This window comes from Pseudoliparis swirei, chromosome 22, assembly GCF_029220125.1.
Source record: "Pseudoliparis swirei isolate HS2019 ecotype Mariana Trench chromosome 22, NWPU_hadal_v1, whole genome shotgun sequence".
In the NCBI taxonomy this organism is placed as follows: Eukaryota; Metazoa; Chordata; class Actinopteri; order Perciformes; family Liparidae; genus Pseudoliparis; species Pseudoliparis swirei.
Genome location: NC_079409.1, coordinates 1,408,085 through 1,422,470, shown reverse-complemented (window position 1 = coordinate 1,422,470; position 14,386 = coordinate 1,408,085). Strand labels below are relative to the sequence as shown.

Sequence of the window (14,386 nt, the reverse complement as noted above, 5' to 3'; positions counted from 1 at the left end):
CAAACTCTCTCACACACAGATAAACTACTTTAAACACAAACTCTCTCACACACAGATAAACTCACACACACACACACACACAGATAAACTCACACACACACACACACCAGAAGAAGAGACAGTCGTGTTTTGTAAGGACATATTTATCAAACTAACATAATGATTATCTTGTCATGTTATAGAAATATATGTAATACATATATATATATATATGTATTAGTACATATATATGTATATATATGTATTAGTACATATATATGTATATATATATATATATATATTGCCATGTTATAGAAATATATGTAATAATACATATATATATATGTATTAGTACATATATATGTATATATATATGTATTAGTACATATATAATATATATAAGTAATAATACATATATATATCCATCCATTATCAATACCGCTTCATCCTCATCAGGGTTGCGGGCGTTGGAGCCGACCCTAGGCAGGGTCACCCTGGACAGGTCACAGTCCATCTCAGGCTCACATAGAGACAGACAACCACTCACTCTCCATTTACGCCTATGGGACACAGACATCAGTTAATGACTGCATCTTTTGGACTGTCAGGGCTTGGAGGAACCCGGAGGGAACCCACGCTGCCACGGGGAGAACATGCTCCACACAGAAGGACCGCCCACACCGGGAACTGAACCCACAGCCCTCTGGCTGTGAGGCAACAGTGCTAGCCACTACACCACCGTGCAGCCCACATTTATATATATATATGTATATATATTATTACATATATACATATATATATGTATATACACTACCGTTCAAAAGTTTGGGATCACCCAGACAATTTCGTGTCTTCCATGAAAAATCACACTTTTATTTATCAAATGAATATACAATATAGTCAAGACATTGCCAAGGTTAGAAATAATGATTAATATTTGAAGTATTAATTTTGTTCTACAAACTTCAAGCTCAAAGGAAGGCCAGTTGTATAGCTTATATCACCAGCATAACTGTTTTCAGCTGCGCTCACATAATTGCACAAGGGTTTTCTAATCAGACATTAGTCTTCTAAGGCGATAACACAATGTACCATTAGAACACTGGAGTGATAGTTGCTGTAAAAGGGCCTCTATACACCTCTGGAGATATTTCATTAGAAACCAGACGTTTCACCTAGAATAGTCATTTACCACATTAACCTTGTAGAGAGTGTATTTATGATTAATGTTATCTTTATTGAAAAAACAGTGCTTTACTTTGAAGAATAAAGACATTTCTAAGTGATCCCAAACTTTTGAACGGTAGTGTATATAATAACATGAACTGTTTAGATTTAGACAATGAAACAAAAAGTGAACAACTAGTTTTCCCTGCTCAGCGACCGGCTGAGGAGCACACCCTGGTTATCGGGAGCTCTACAGTCAGGAACACACCACAGACAATTCTATTTGTGATTCTGTACCGGCCACCAGGTCCATATTCAGAGTTTATATCAAGTTTAGTTCTTAAAACTGATGAAGTTATTATTGTAGGAGATTTTAATATCCATGTGGATGTTGATAATGATTGCCTTAGTGCTGCATTCATCTCATTGTTGGACTCTCTTCTGTCAGAGAACAGAAACCCACTCACAGCTTTGGCCACACGCTTGATCTTGTTCTTACTTATGGCGTTGACATTGAGCATCTGAAGGTCTTCCCACAGAATCCTCTTCTGTCAGACCACAACCTCATAACTTTAGTTTATACTGCCGGAGTGGACTCCGTGAGTCAAAAGGTTCTACACCAGATGTCCAACTGACATGGAGCTACATTTAAAGAAGAGATGCCTTCTGCATTTGATTCAATACCACGTCTCAATATAACAGAGGACTCCTGGTCTAACTTTAGTCCAGGTCTCCATATAACAGAGGTCTCCTGGTCTAACTTTAGTCCAGGTCTCCATATAACAGAGGTCTCCTGGTTTAACTTTAGTCCAGGTCTCAATATAACAGAGGACTCCTGGTCTAACTTTAGTCCAGGTCTCAATATAACAGAGGACTCCTGGTCTAACTTTAGTCCAGGTCTCAATATAACAGAGGACTCCTGTTCTAACTTTAGTCCAGGTCTCAATATACCAGAGGACTCCTGGTCTAACTTTGGTCAGGTCTCAATATAACAGAGGACTCCTGGTCTAACTTTAGTCAGGTCTCAATATAACAGAGGACTCCTGGTCTAACTTTAGTCAGGTCTCAATATAACAGAGGACTCCTGGTCTAACTTTAGTCAGGTCTCAATATAACAGAGGACTCCTGGTCTAACTTTAGTCAGGTCTCAATATAACAGAGGGACTCCTGGTCTAACTTTGGTCAGGTCTCAATATAACAGAGGACTCCTGGTCTAACTTTAGTCCAGGTCTCAATATAACAGAGGACTCCTGGTCTAACTTTAGTCCAGGTCTCAATGTAACAGAGGACTCCTGGTCTAACTTTAGTCCAGGTCTCAATGTAACAGAGGACTCCTGGTCTACCTTTAGTCCAGGTCTCAATGTAACAGAGGACTCCTGGTCTAACTTTAGTCCAGGTCTCAATATAACAGAGGACTCCTGGTCTAACTTTAGTCCAGGTCTCAATATAACAGAGGACTCCTGGTCTAACTTTAGTCCAGGTCTCAATATAACAGAGGACTCCTGGTCTAACTTTAGTCCAGGTCTCAATATAACAGAGGACTCCTGGTCTACCTTTAGTCCAGATTGATCATCTTGTTGACAGTGCCCCAGGCTCTCTGAGAATGACACTGGACTCGATAGCCCCTCTGAAGAAGAAGACAGTGAGGAAGAGGAGGTCTGCTCCCTGGTATAACCCTCAGACCTCAAACTAAAGCAAACATCACGAAAGCTTGAAAGCATATGGCGATCAACTAATCTGGAAGAATCCCGCTTAGTTTGGCGAGATTATCTAAACACTTATCAGAAGGCCCTCCGTAGAGCCAGAGCAGCCGATGACTCATCAGGACCAGAAGAAGAACAAGCCCAGGTTTCTCTTCAGCTCTGTAGCTGACAGAGAGTCACAGCTCTGTGGAGCCCAGTATTCCTAGAGACCTCAGTGGTAATGACTTCATCAACTTCTTTCATCAAAAGATTTGAACTATTAGGGACCAGATTAATATTCTCTTGCCCTTAACCAGTGCCAATCTGTCCTCAAGTGGAATGGCCTTGGAAACCGCTGTATGCCCTGGTGGATATTTGGAGGGCTTTTCTCCATCAACCGTGACCAATTATCTTCAACGGTTTCTACTTCTAACACGTCTACCTGTCTCCTGGACCCCGTCTACCTGTCTCCTGGACCCCGTCTACCTGTCTCTAGGACCCCGTCTACCTGTCTCTAGACCCCGTCTACCTGTCTCTAGGATCCCGTCTACCTGTCTCTAGACCCCGTCTACCTGTCTCCTGGACCCTGTCTACCTGTCTCCTGGACCCCGTCTACCTGTCTCTAGGACCCCGTCTACCTGTCTCTAGGACCCCGTCTACCTGTCTCTAGGACCCCATCTACCTGTCTCTAGGACCCCATCTACCTGTCTCTAGGACCCCGTCTACCTGTCTCTAGGACCCCGTCTACCTGTCTCTAGGACCCCGTCTACCTGTCTCCTGGACCCCGTCTACCTGTCTCTAGGACCCCGTCTACCTGTCTCTAGGACCCCGTCTACCTGTCTCCTGGACCCCGTCTACCTGTCTCCTGGACCCCGTCTACCTGTCTCTAGGACCCCGTCTACCTGTCTCCTGGACCCTGTCTACCTGTCTCCTGGACCCCGTCTACCTGTCTCTAGACCCCGTCTACCTGTCTCTAGGACCCCGTCTACCTGTTCTCTAGGACCCCGTCTACCTGTCTCCTGGACCCTGTCTACCTGTCTCTAGGACCCCGTCTACCTGTCTCTAGGACCCCGTCTACCTGTCTCCTGGACCCCGTCTACCTGTCTCTAGGACCCCGTCTACCTGTCTCTTGGACCCCGTCTACCTGTCTCTAGGACCCCGTCTACCTGTCTCTAGACCCCGTCTACCTGTCTCTTGGACCCCGTCTACCTGTCTCTTGGACCCCGTCTACCTGTCTCTAGGACCCCGTCTACCTGTCTCTAGACCCCGTCTACCTGTCTCTAGGACCCCGTCTACCTGTCTCCTGGACCCCGTCTACCTGTCTCTAGACCCCGTCTACCTGTCTCCTGGACCCCGTCTACCTGTCTCTTGGACCCCGTCTACCTGTCTCCTGGACCCCGTCTACCTGTCTCTTGGACCCCGTCTACCTGTCTCTAGACCCCGTCTACCTGTCTCTAGGACCCCGTCTACCTGTCTCTAGACCCTGTCTACCTGTCTCTAGGACCCCATCTACCTGTCTCTAGGACCCCATCTACCTGTCTCTAGACCCCGTCTACCTGTCTCTAGGACCCCGTCTACCTGTCTCTAGACCCCGTCTACCTGTCTCTAGGACCCCGTCTACCTGTCTCTAGACCCTGTCTACCTGTCTCTAGGACCCCATCTACCTGTCTCTAGACCCCGTCTACCTGTCTCTAGGACCCCGTCTACCTGTCTCTAGACCCCGTCTACCTGTCTCTTGACCCCGTCTACCTGTCTCCTGGACCCCGTCTACCTGTCTCTAGGACCCCGTCTACCTGTCTCGTGGACCCCGTCTACCTGTCTCTTGGACCCCGTCTACCTGTCTCTAGACCCCGTCTACCTGTCTCTTGGACCCCGTCTACCTGTCTCTAGGACCCCGTCTACCTGTCTCTTGGACCCCGTCTACCTGTATCTTGGACCCCGTCTACCTGTCTCTTGGACCCCGTCTACCTGTCTCTTGGACCCCGTCTACCTGTCTCTAGGACCCCGTCTACCTGTCTCTTGGACCCCGTCTACCTGTATCTTGGACCCCATCCCGACAAGGCTGCTTAAAGACGTTTTGCCTTTAATCGGCAGCTCTCTATTAGATATTATCAATGTGTCTTTATTGTTATCAACTCATCTCTGTACTGGTCTTGTTAGACCTTAGTGCTGGTAGAGGACTCCTCTCTGTACTGGTCTTGTTAGACCTTAGTGCTGATAGAGGACTCCTCTCTGGACTGGTCTTGGTAGACCTTAGTGCTGATAGAGGACTCCTCTCTGTACTGTTCTTGTTAGACCTTAGTCCTGATAGAGGACTCCTCTCTGTCCTGGTCTTGTTAGACCTTAGTGCTGCATTCGACACCATTGACCATGACATCCTGTTACAGAGACTGGAGCAGTCGATTGGCATTTCAGGCACGGCACTAAGTTGGTTTAAATCCTATTTATCAGATCGATCTCAATTTGTATTTGTAAACGATGACGCCTCGATAACCACCAACGTTAATCACGGAGTTCCACAAGGTTCTGTGTTTGGACCAATTTTATTTACCTTATACATGCTTCCTTTGGGCAATATTATCATGAAACACTCCATAAACTTTCATTGCTATGCAGATGATACTCAACTATATCTATCGATAAAACCAGAGGAGAGCAACCAACTCGGTAAAATTCAAGCATGTCTTAAAGACAAAAAAACATGGATGACCTGCAACTTCTTGATGTTAAACTCAGACAAAACCGAAGTAATTTTACTCTGAGCGCCTTAGAGATCAATGATCTGGTGATGTGGTTTCTGTAGGCGGCATTGCCCTGGCATCCAACACCACTGTAAAGAATCTCTGTTCTCTTTGATCGGGACTTGTCCTTTAACTCCACGTGAAGAACATCTCAAGGACTGCATTCTTTCATCTACGTAATATTAAAAAAATGAGGCACATCTTGTCTCAAAAAGATGCAGAAAGATTGGTTCAAGCGTTCGTTACTTCGAGACTGGATTACTGCAACTCCTTATTATCAGGCTGCTCTATAAGTCTCTTAGGTCAACTCCTTATTATCAGGGTGCTCTATAAGTCTCTTAAGTCAACTCCTTATTATCAGGCTGCTCTATAAGTCTCTAAAGTCAACTCCTTATGATCAGGCTACTCTATAAGTCTCTTAGGTCAACTCCTTATTATCAGGCTGCTCTATAAGTATCTTAAGTCAACTCCTTATTATCAGGGTGCTCTATAAGTCTCTTAAGTCAACTCCTTATTATCAGGCTGCTCTATAAGTCTCTTAGGTCAACTCCTTATTATCAGGCTGCTCTATAAGTCTCTAAAGTCAACTCCTTATGATCAGGCTGCTCTATAAGTCTCTGAGGTCAACTCCTTATGATCAGGCTGCTCTATAAGTCTCTAAAGTCAACTCCTTATTATCAGGCTGCTCTATAAGTCTCTATAGTCAACTCCTTATTATCAGGGTGCTCTATAAGTCTCTTAAGTCAACTCCTTATTATAAGGCTGCTCTATAAGTCTCTTCAGTCAACTCCTTATTATAAGGCTGCTCTATAAGTCTCTTCAGTCAACTCCTTATTATCAGGCTGCCCTATAATATACACTTTTTATTAATCCCCAAGGGGAAATTAGTTCTCTGCATTTAACCCATCCTCTGTCATGAAGGAGCAGTGGGCTGCACATCGCCCGGAAGCAACTGGGGTTCAGTGCATCTGCTCAAGGACATTGACTTGCAACTAATGGGAGGCGGGGATCGAACTCCTCTTGCTCTTGCAGGTTTCTTCCTTTTACCCCACTGAAGGAGTTATTTGGGCCAGTTTTTCCAGTTGATCCAGATGCTGCAGCTCGTGTTCTCACTAAGAAAGAGATGTCTATGCACTATCTGCTCTGCACTGGCTCCCAGTAAAATCAAGAATCACTTTTAAAATTCTTCTCTTAAATAAAGCCTTGAATTGAATTGAATATCTTAAAGAGCTTGTAGTACCATATTGCCCCACTAGAGAGCTGCGCTCACTAAATGCGGGGCTACTTGTAGTTCCTAGAGTCTTAAAAAGTAGGAGGAGCCAGAGCTTTTAGTTATCAAGCTCCTCTTCTATGAAACCAGCTTTCAATTTCAGTCCGGGAGGCAGACACAGTCACCTCGTTTAAGAGTCGACTGAAGACTTTCCTCTTTGACAGAGCTTATAGTTAGGGCTGAATCAGGTTCACCTGGTCCAGACCTGGAGACGCTGCTATAGGCTGATAGCTGCTGGGGGACGTTTAGGAAGCACTGAGCTCCTCTCTCCTCTCCTCTCTCCTTATGGACGTTTAGGATGCACTGAGCACCTATCTCCTCTTTTCTCTCCTTCGGGATGAATGTTCATCTCTCCATCACACGTTACTAACACTTTCTCCCCGGAGTCCTTGTGACTTCACGTCTCATGGGGTCATCGGACCCTATGAGACGGCATAGATCCTATCTGCTGATGGATCATCGAGGTCTGGGTCGTGGAATTCCTGCCACCAACTACGCCACTGCCCTGTTGAGACTCCGCCCACTGTTGAGACTCCGCCCACTCCTCCTCTCTACCTCCATCTGATGGATCGTGGAGGTCTCCATCATGGAATATGCCTCCTATGAACTATTCATACACTCTGTCATATTCATTGAATGTATTTAAACTCTAAATCTGTCCTTCTGGTCACATGACATCTATTGCATCTGTCCATCCTGGAGAGGGATCCTCCTCTGTTGCTCTCCTCAAGGGTTCTTCACTTTTTTCCCCCTGAAGGGTTATTTGGGAGTTTTTCCTGATCCGATGTGAGGTCAAAGGTCAAAGGTCAGGGATGTCTATGTGTACAGATTGTAAAGCACTCCGAGACAAATTTGTAATTTGTGAAATTGGGCTATACAAATAAACTGAATTGAAACTGAATTGAACATGGAATACTTTACGTACCGACTGTATGTGTGTATATATATATATATATATGTATGTATGTATGTATGTATGTGTGTGTGTGTGTGTGTGTGTGTGTACGTACCTCCATCCACTGGCCGTGGGACTTCCTCTTGAGCAGGAAGCAGGGGTCGGGCTTGGACAGCGCGTCCCGGTCCTGGATCCCTTTGCAGGTGATCCTCAGCTCCACCTTGAGACACGGGCCGACGAGCAGGCCGCTCATGCTTGGAACAGGAAATCTGTGCAGGGGACAGGAAGTCTGGGCCGGGGACAGGAAGTCTGGCCGGGGACAGTAAACAGATGTTGAGACGATGAGTAAAAGCTTCACACAGTCTCATATTCATGAGCAAAATAAATTAAATTAATACAATTAATAAATTTTAAACATTTTAAATGTATCAATTAGAAAATGTTAAATAAATAAAATAAATAATAATGTATTTCGGTGTTGATAACTTATTTATTTAGCCAAATAATGTATCTTTACATTTTTGGGGGTTTCACAGATCTTCCATATAGGAGGATGAGTTGTCCTTCAAGGGAACGGATGGATTGCTGGACTGAATCTGACCCCTATGACTCTGATCCTGCACAGTTCCACTAGTAAGACTTAGACCGACCCCTAAAAAGCACTTTACCTCATATTCATAATTAAAATAATGTTGTTGGCGCAGACATGAATGCAGAGAAGACTTTTAATAAATCAAAGCAACCAGACAAACTACTCTCCTCTTTGTTGTGATTGATCATGAATTATAACTCCTGTCTTATTTTATTGATGTGGAGGATCTACCTGCAGCGTGGTGACCAGCAGGGGGGAGGAGCCATCAGCTGGTTCCAGATTAAAGAGCCGCTGGTGAACATCACATCACAGCTGCAGAGCCACGACAGGAGGAGCTGCAGAGCTCAGAGGCTCGAGGCTCCTGTCTGGACGCATCAGAAGACTCACCAACAGGCTCAGACGGATTATGCTTTCATTTGGATTTCATTAAAAAAAATTATATTTAAATATTGTTATTTTTCTCTATTTAATTTTGTTTTTTATGTTTATTTTTAAATAGTTGTTTATCTTTATTTAATATTTTTTTATTTTATTAATACATTTAAATAGTCTTCCTTATTTAATATATATATATGTGTTAATTTTTTTATGTTTTATATTTAAATATTAGCGGGAGATGGCCGGGCGGATCGGTGGAGCAGTGAAACAGGAGCTGGGCTCAGCCTTAGAGATAGAGTAAGGAGATGAGGTTCCTCTAGGAGCCTTAGAGATAGAGTAAGGAGATGAGGTTCCTCTAGGAGCCTTAGAGATAGAGTAAGGAGATGAGGTTCCTCTATGAGCCTTAGAGATAGAGGAAGGAGATGAGGTTCCTCTAGGAGCCTTAGAGATAGAGTAAGGAGATGAGGTTCCTCTAGGAGCCTTAGAGATAGAGTAAGGAGATGAGGTTCCTCTAGGAGCCTTAGAGATAGAGGAAGGAGTTAGGTTCCTCTAGGAGCCTTAGAGATAGAGGAAGGAGATGAGGTTCCTCTAGGAGCCTTAGAGATAGAGGAAGGAGATGAGGTTCCTCTATGAGCCTTAGAGATAGAGGAAGGAGATGAGGTTCCTCTAGGAGCCTTAGAGATAGAGGAAGGAGATGAGGTTCCTCTAGGAGCCTTAGAGATAGAGGAAGGAGATGAGGTTCCTCTAGGAGCCTTAGAGATAGAGGAAGGAGATGAGGTTCCTCTAGGAGCCTTAGAGATAGAGGAAGGAGATGAGGTTCCTCTAGGAGCCTTAGAGATAGAGGAAGGAGATGAGGTTCCTCTAGGAGCCTTCGAGATAGAGGAAGGAGATGAGGTTCCTCTAGGAGCCTTAGAGATAGAGGAAGGAGATGAGGTTCCTCTGTAGGAGCCTTAGAGATAGAGTAAGGAGATGAGGTTCCTCTAGGAGCCTTCGAGATAGAGGAAGGAGATGAGGTTCCACTGTAGGAACTCCCTATTATTTGCACATCTCTTACTTTGAGGTTCAACTGTTGCGCAACAATTAGCCTCTAAACAGATGGAGCTCAATAATAAAGCCGTTGAGTAAGCCTGGTGCTTCATATGTTATATTAATGTCACAGTGAGCAGCTCTGGAGCTCATTTGCATATCGACATGTATTGACAACTCAAACTGTCCTCTCTGTTTTATTGATGAGGCGACACGGATCTGAGAGGAATCAGAGCTTTCGGTTCCTCGTACACTAATTATTATGGACGGGCTATATTTAATCTTTTTATTGCTTCATTGTACTATTTATTTGCTATTTTGAAACCTTTTTTCTTATCAAGATAATTTTTGTTTCTTTTTTTATACGTTTTTTTATTGATTTTTTATGATTTTTTATATTTCAATAAATAGTGTATAAAGTGTTAATAAATTATTTTATAATATTTGTTTTTAATCTTCTTTAAATGTTACCGGTTGTTTAGTTTCTTTCATCTTGCAAAGTTTTATCCTTCTGTCGTTCTTTAAATAGTTCATTAATTCATTTAAATTGTTTTGACTTTTATATTTCCTCCCTTGAACATCAAGAATCACATTTAAAAGTGTGTAGTACCATATTACCCCACTAGAGAGCTTGTAGTACCATGTTACCCCACTAGAGAGCTTGTAGTACCATGTTACCCCACTAGAGAGCTTGTAGTACCATGTTACCCCACTAGAGAGCTTGTAGTACCATGTTACCCCACTAGAGAGCTTGTAGTACCATATTACCCCACTAGAGAGCTTGTAGTACCATGTTGCCCCACTAGAGGCTTGTGGTACCATGTGACCCCACTAGAGAGCTTGTAGTACCTTGTTACCCCACTAGAGGGCTTGTAGTACCATATTACCCCACTAGAGAGCTTTTAGTACCATGTTACCCCACTAGAGGGCTTGTAGTACCATGTTGCCCCACTAGAGCTTGTACCATGTTACCCACTAGAGGCTTGTGAGTACCATGTTCCACTAGAGCTTGTAGTACCATGTTACCCCACTAGAGGCTTGTGGTACCATGTTGCCCCACTAGAGAGCTTGTAGTGCCATGTTGCCCCACTAGAGAGCTTGTAGTACCATGTTACCCCACTAGAGAGCTTGTGGTACCATGTTGCCCCACTAGAGCTTGTAGTACCATGTTACCCCACTAGAGGCTTGTAGTACCATGTTGCCCCACTAGAGAGCTTGTGGTACCATGTTGCCCCACTAGAGAGCTTGTAGTACCATGTTGCCCCACTAGAGGCTTGTGGTACCATGTTGCCCCACTAGAGGCTTGTGGTACCATGTTGCCCCACTAGAGAGCTTGTGGTACCATGTTACCCCACTAGAGGCTTGTAGTACCATGTTGCCCCACTAGAGGCTTGTAGTACCATGTTACCCCACTAGAGAGCTTGTGGTACCATGTTGCCCCACTAGAGGGCTTGTGGTACCATGTTACCCCACTAGAGCTTGTGTACCATGTTGCCCCACTAGAGGGCTTGTAGTACCATGTTGCCCCACTAGAGGCTTGTAGTACCATGTTACCCCACTAGAGAGCTTGTAGTACCATGTTACCCACTAGAGGCTTGTAGTACCATGTTGCCCACTAGAGAGCTTGTGGTACCATGTTGCCCCACTAGAGGCTTGTAGTACCATGTTGCCCCACTAGAGGCTTGTAGTGCCATGTTGCCCCACTAGAGGCTTGTAGTACCATGTTGCCCCACTAGAGGGCTTGTAGTACCATGTTGCCCCACTAGAGGCTTGTGGTACCATGTTACCCCACTAGAGGCTTGTGGTACCATGTTACCCACTAGAGAGCTTGTAGTACCATGTTGCCCCACTAGAGGCTTGTAGTACCATGTTACCCCACTAGAGGCTTGTAGTACCATGTTACCCCACTAGAGGCTTGTAGTACCATGTTGCCCCACTAGAGGCTTGTAGTACCATGTTACCCCACTAGAGAGCTTGTAGTACCATGTTGCCCCACTAGAGGCTTGTAGTACCATGTTACCCCACTAGAGGCTTGTAGTACCATGTTACCCCACTAGAGGCTTGTAGTACCATGTTACCCCACTAGAGGGCTTGTAGTACCATGTTACCCCACTAGAGGCTTGTAGTACCATGTTACCCCACTAGAGAGCTTGTAGTACCATGTTACCCCACTAGAGAGCTTGTAGTACCATGTTACCCCACTAGAGGCTTGTAGTACCATGTTACCCACTAGAGGCTTGTAGTACCATGTTACCCCACTAGAGAGCTTGTGGTACCATGATAGCCCATTAGAGGGCTTGTAGTACCATGTTACCCACTAGAGGCTTGTAGTACCATGTTGCCCCACTAGAGGCTTGTAGTACCATGTTGCCCCACTATAGAGCTTGTAGTACCATGTTGCCCCACTAGAGGCTTGTGGTACCATGTTGCCCCACTAGAGCTTGTAGTACCATGTTACCCCACTAGAGAGCTTGTAGTACCATGTTACCCCACTAGAGAGCTTGTAGTACCATGTTACCCCACTAGAGGGCTTGTAGTACCATGTTACCCCACTAGAGGGCTTGTAGAACAATGTTACCCTACACTGTATACCCCATAGTAGTAGCAGTAGTAGCATTATTTAAGGATTGGTTTGAACTAACCAGGACAATAACAATAACAATAACAATAACAATAACAATAGTTTAGACCCTCGCTTGCTAAACGAACTGCTGCCTCCATGTTGTGAACGTCTGACAGAACAGAGTTTATGGAGGACTGAGGCGGAGAAAACGGTGAACAATAAACACACACACACACACACTCTCTCATTGGCGTCCAGGCTGAATATTGATTGTAACCTTTATGCTTTACAAATAAAATGCTGACTGAATCATTTTGTCTCTCAAAACTAAAACAAAGAGTCAGAGAGGCAGATCAATAAGGAACCAAGGATCAATAAATACATATTGATATATATATAAATATGATATATATAAATATATATTATATATAATATATAAACATTATATAATATATATAAATATATAATATAATAATATTATTTACACAAATATATATTATATACATATAAATATATATATTATAAATGACATGTATTCAAATATTATATAGATATAATATATATACATATATATATATATATATACATATATAATATAATATATATAAATATATAATATAATAATATTATTATAATAATATTATAATAATATTATTTACACAAATATATATTATATACATATAAATATATATATTATAAATGACATGTATTCAAATATTATATAGATATAATATATATACATATATATACATATATATTATATATTATATATAGTATAAATATATAATATATATTAAATACATTAAAAATATATATATTATATATATATTATATACATATACATTATATATATATATTATATGTAATATATAATATATATATATATAAAATATATATCTTATAATAAATTATAAATATAATATATATAATATATATGTATATTATCTATATTTTCATAAAAATATTTGCCAGCAGAGACCATTAACACAACATATAAGATTAATAAATACACACTAAAACTACACACTCCAATATACACACTGAAATATTGAAAGGAATTATCACCAAATATATATTATATATATATGATAATATATTTATTATATATATATATTATTAGAATAATAATACTTATTATTAGAATAATACTTTTACCAGAGACCATAAACATGAAATATCAGATTAAGTCAGTGAGTCCTCAACGTCGCCTCACTGAAGCATCAATCATTGATTATTGATTATTAGTCATGTAAATGATAACGCTCCACCACAAAGTGAGGGAACATAGATTATAATGAAGATCAATACCTCCTCCACGGCCGAACAGTGACAACCTGAACACGTTGAAATCATCAGGAAACATATTCAATAAATAATGTTTATACTTTACCTTCAGAAGAGGAAGATGAAGAAGAGGAAGAAGATGAAGAAGAGGAAGAAGAAGCTCCGGAGAGAGAAAAGCTTCAGAAAGTTTCCAGTTTCAGCTCAACCCGACTGAACCGAGATCACGGACACACGGCATCTTCATCTTCATCTTCATCACCCTGCACCTCCTGCTGCTCCTCCTGCTGCTCCTCTGGCTGCCGGAGAGCCTTTACAGCCTCCAGACGCCTCGCCTGGCTTTATAGGGGGAAGCCTCTCACACACAGGGGGGGATGGGGGGGGGGAGGAGCGGGCTGCAGCGCCTCCTGCTGGACAAACACAGGAGAGCATTCTGGATATTTAACAAAATCATGAAATGTTTATTTTTCTCTCATATTGAACATTTAAATGATTTATACTTATATAAAAAAATGGTGCACTCTTTTTGAAACTTAATAATAATAAAGAATAACTATTATCAACTTTTTTTTCACCAAATACAAAGAAATACCGAAAGATGGTCGAAGATTAAAAATATGAACCAAAAAATAAAAAAATCTCTTTTTTAAAGATAACTTTATATACAAGTCACATTATTATGATTAATAACAGCAGACGTAGTGATGATGAGTTAAACGTTCATTAAATAGTTAATAAAGATGAAGCACTACGTAGCCACCAGAAGTAATAAATACATAAAACACATATTTAGTCTAATACATAAATTAAAC

The 14,386-nt window shown here is 42.2% G+C and overlaps 1 protein-coding gene across 2 annotated transcripts in view; it reads right to left on the bottom strand.

The window, feature by feature from the left end:
- The window catches only part of cpne4a (copine IVa), a 54,708-nt gene extending 40,872 nt beyond the window's left edge, over nt 1-13,836 (bottom strand). For both annotated transcript variants that reach the window (XM_056443525.1, XM_056443526.1), the window contains exons 1-2: nt 13,684-13,836; nt 7,850-8,043 (exon numbers count right to left, since the gene is read on the bottom strand). In XM_056443525.1, coding sequence (XP_056299500.1) covers nt 7,850-7,987 — 138 coding nt within the window. In that variant the 5' untranslated portion in view covers nt 7,988-8,043; nt 13,684-13,836. The remainder of the gene's footprint in view (nt 1-7,849; nt 8,044-13,683) is intronic.
- Between the last annotated feature and the right edge of the window lie 550 nt (nt 13,837-14,386).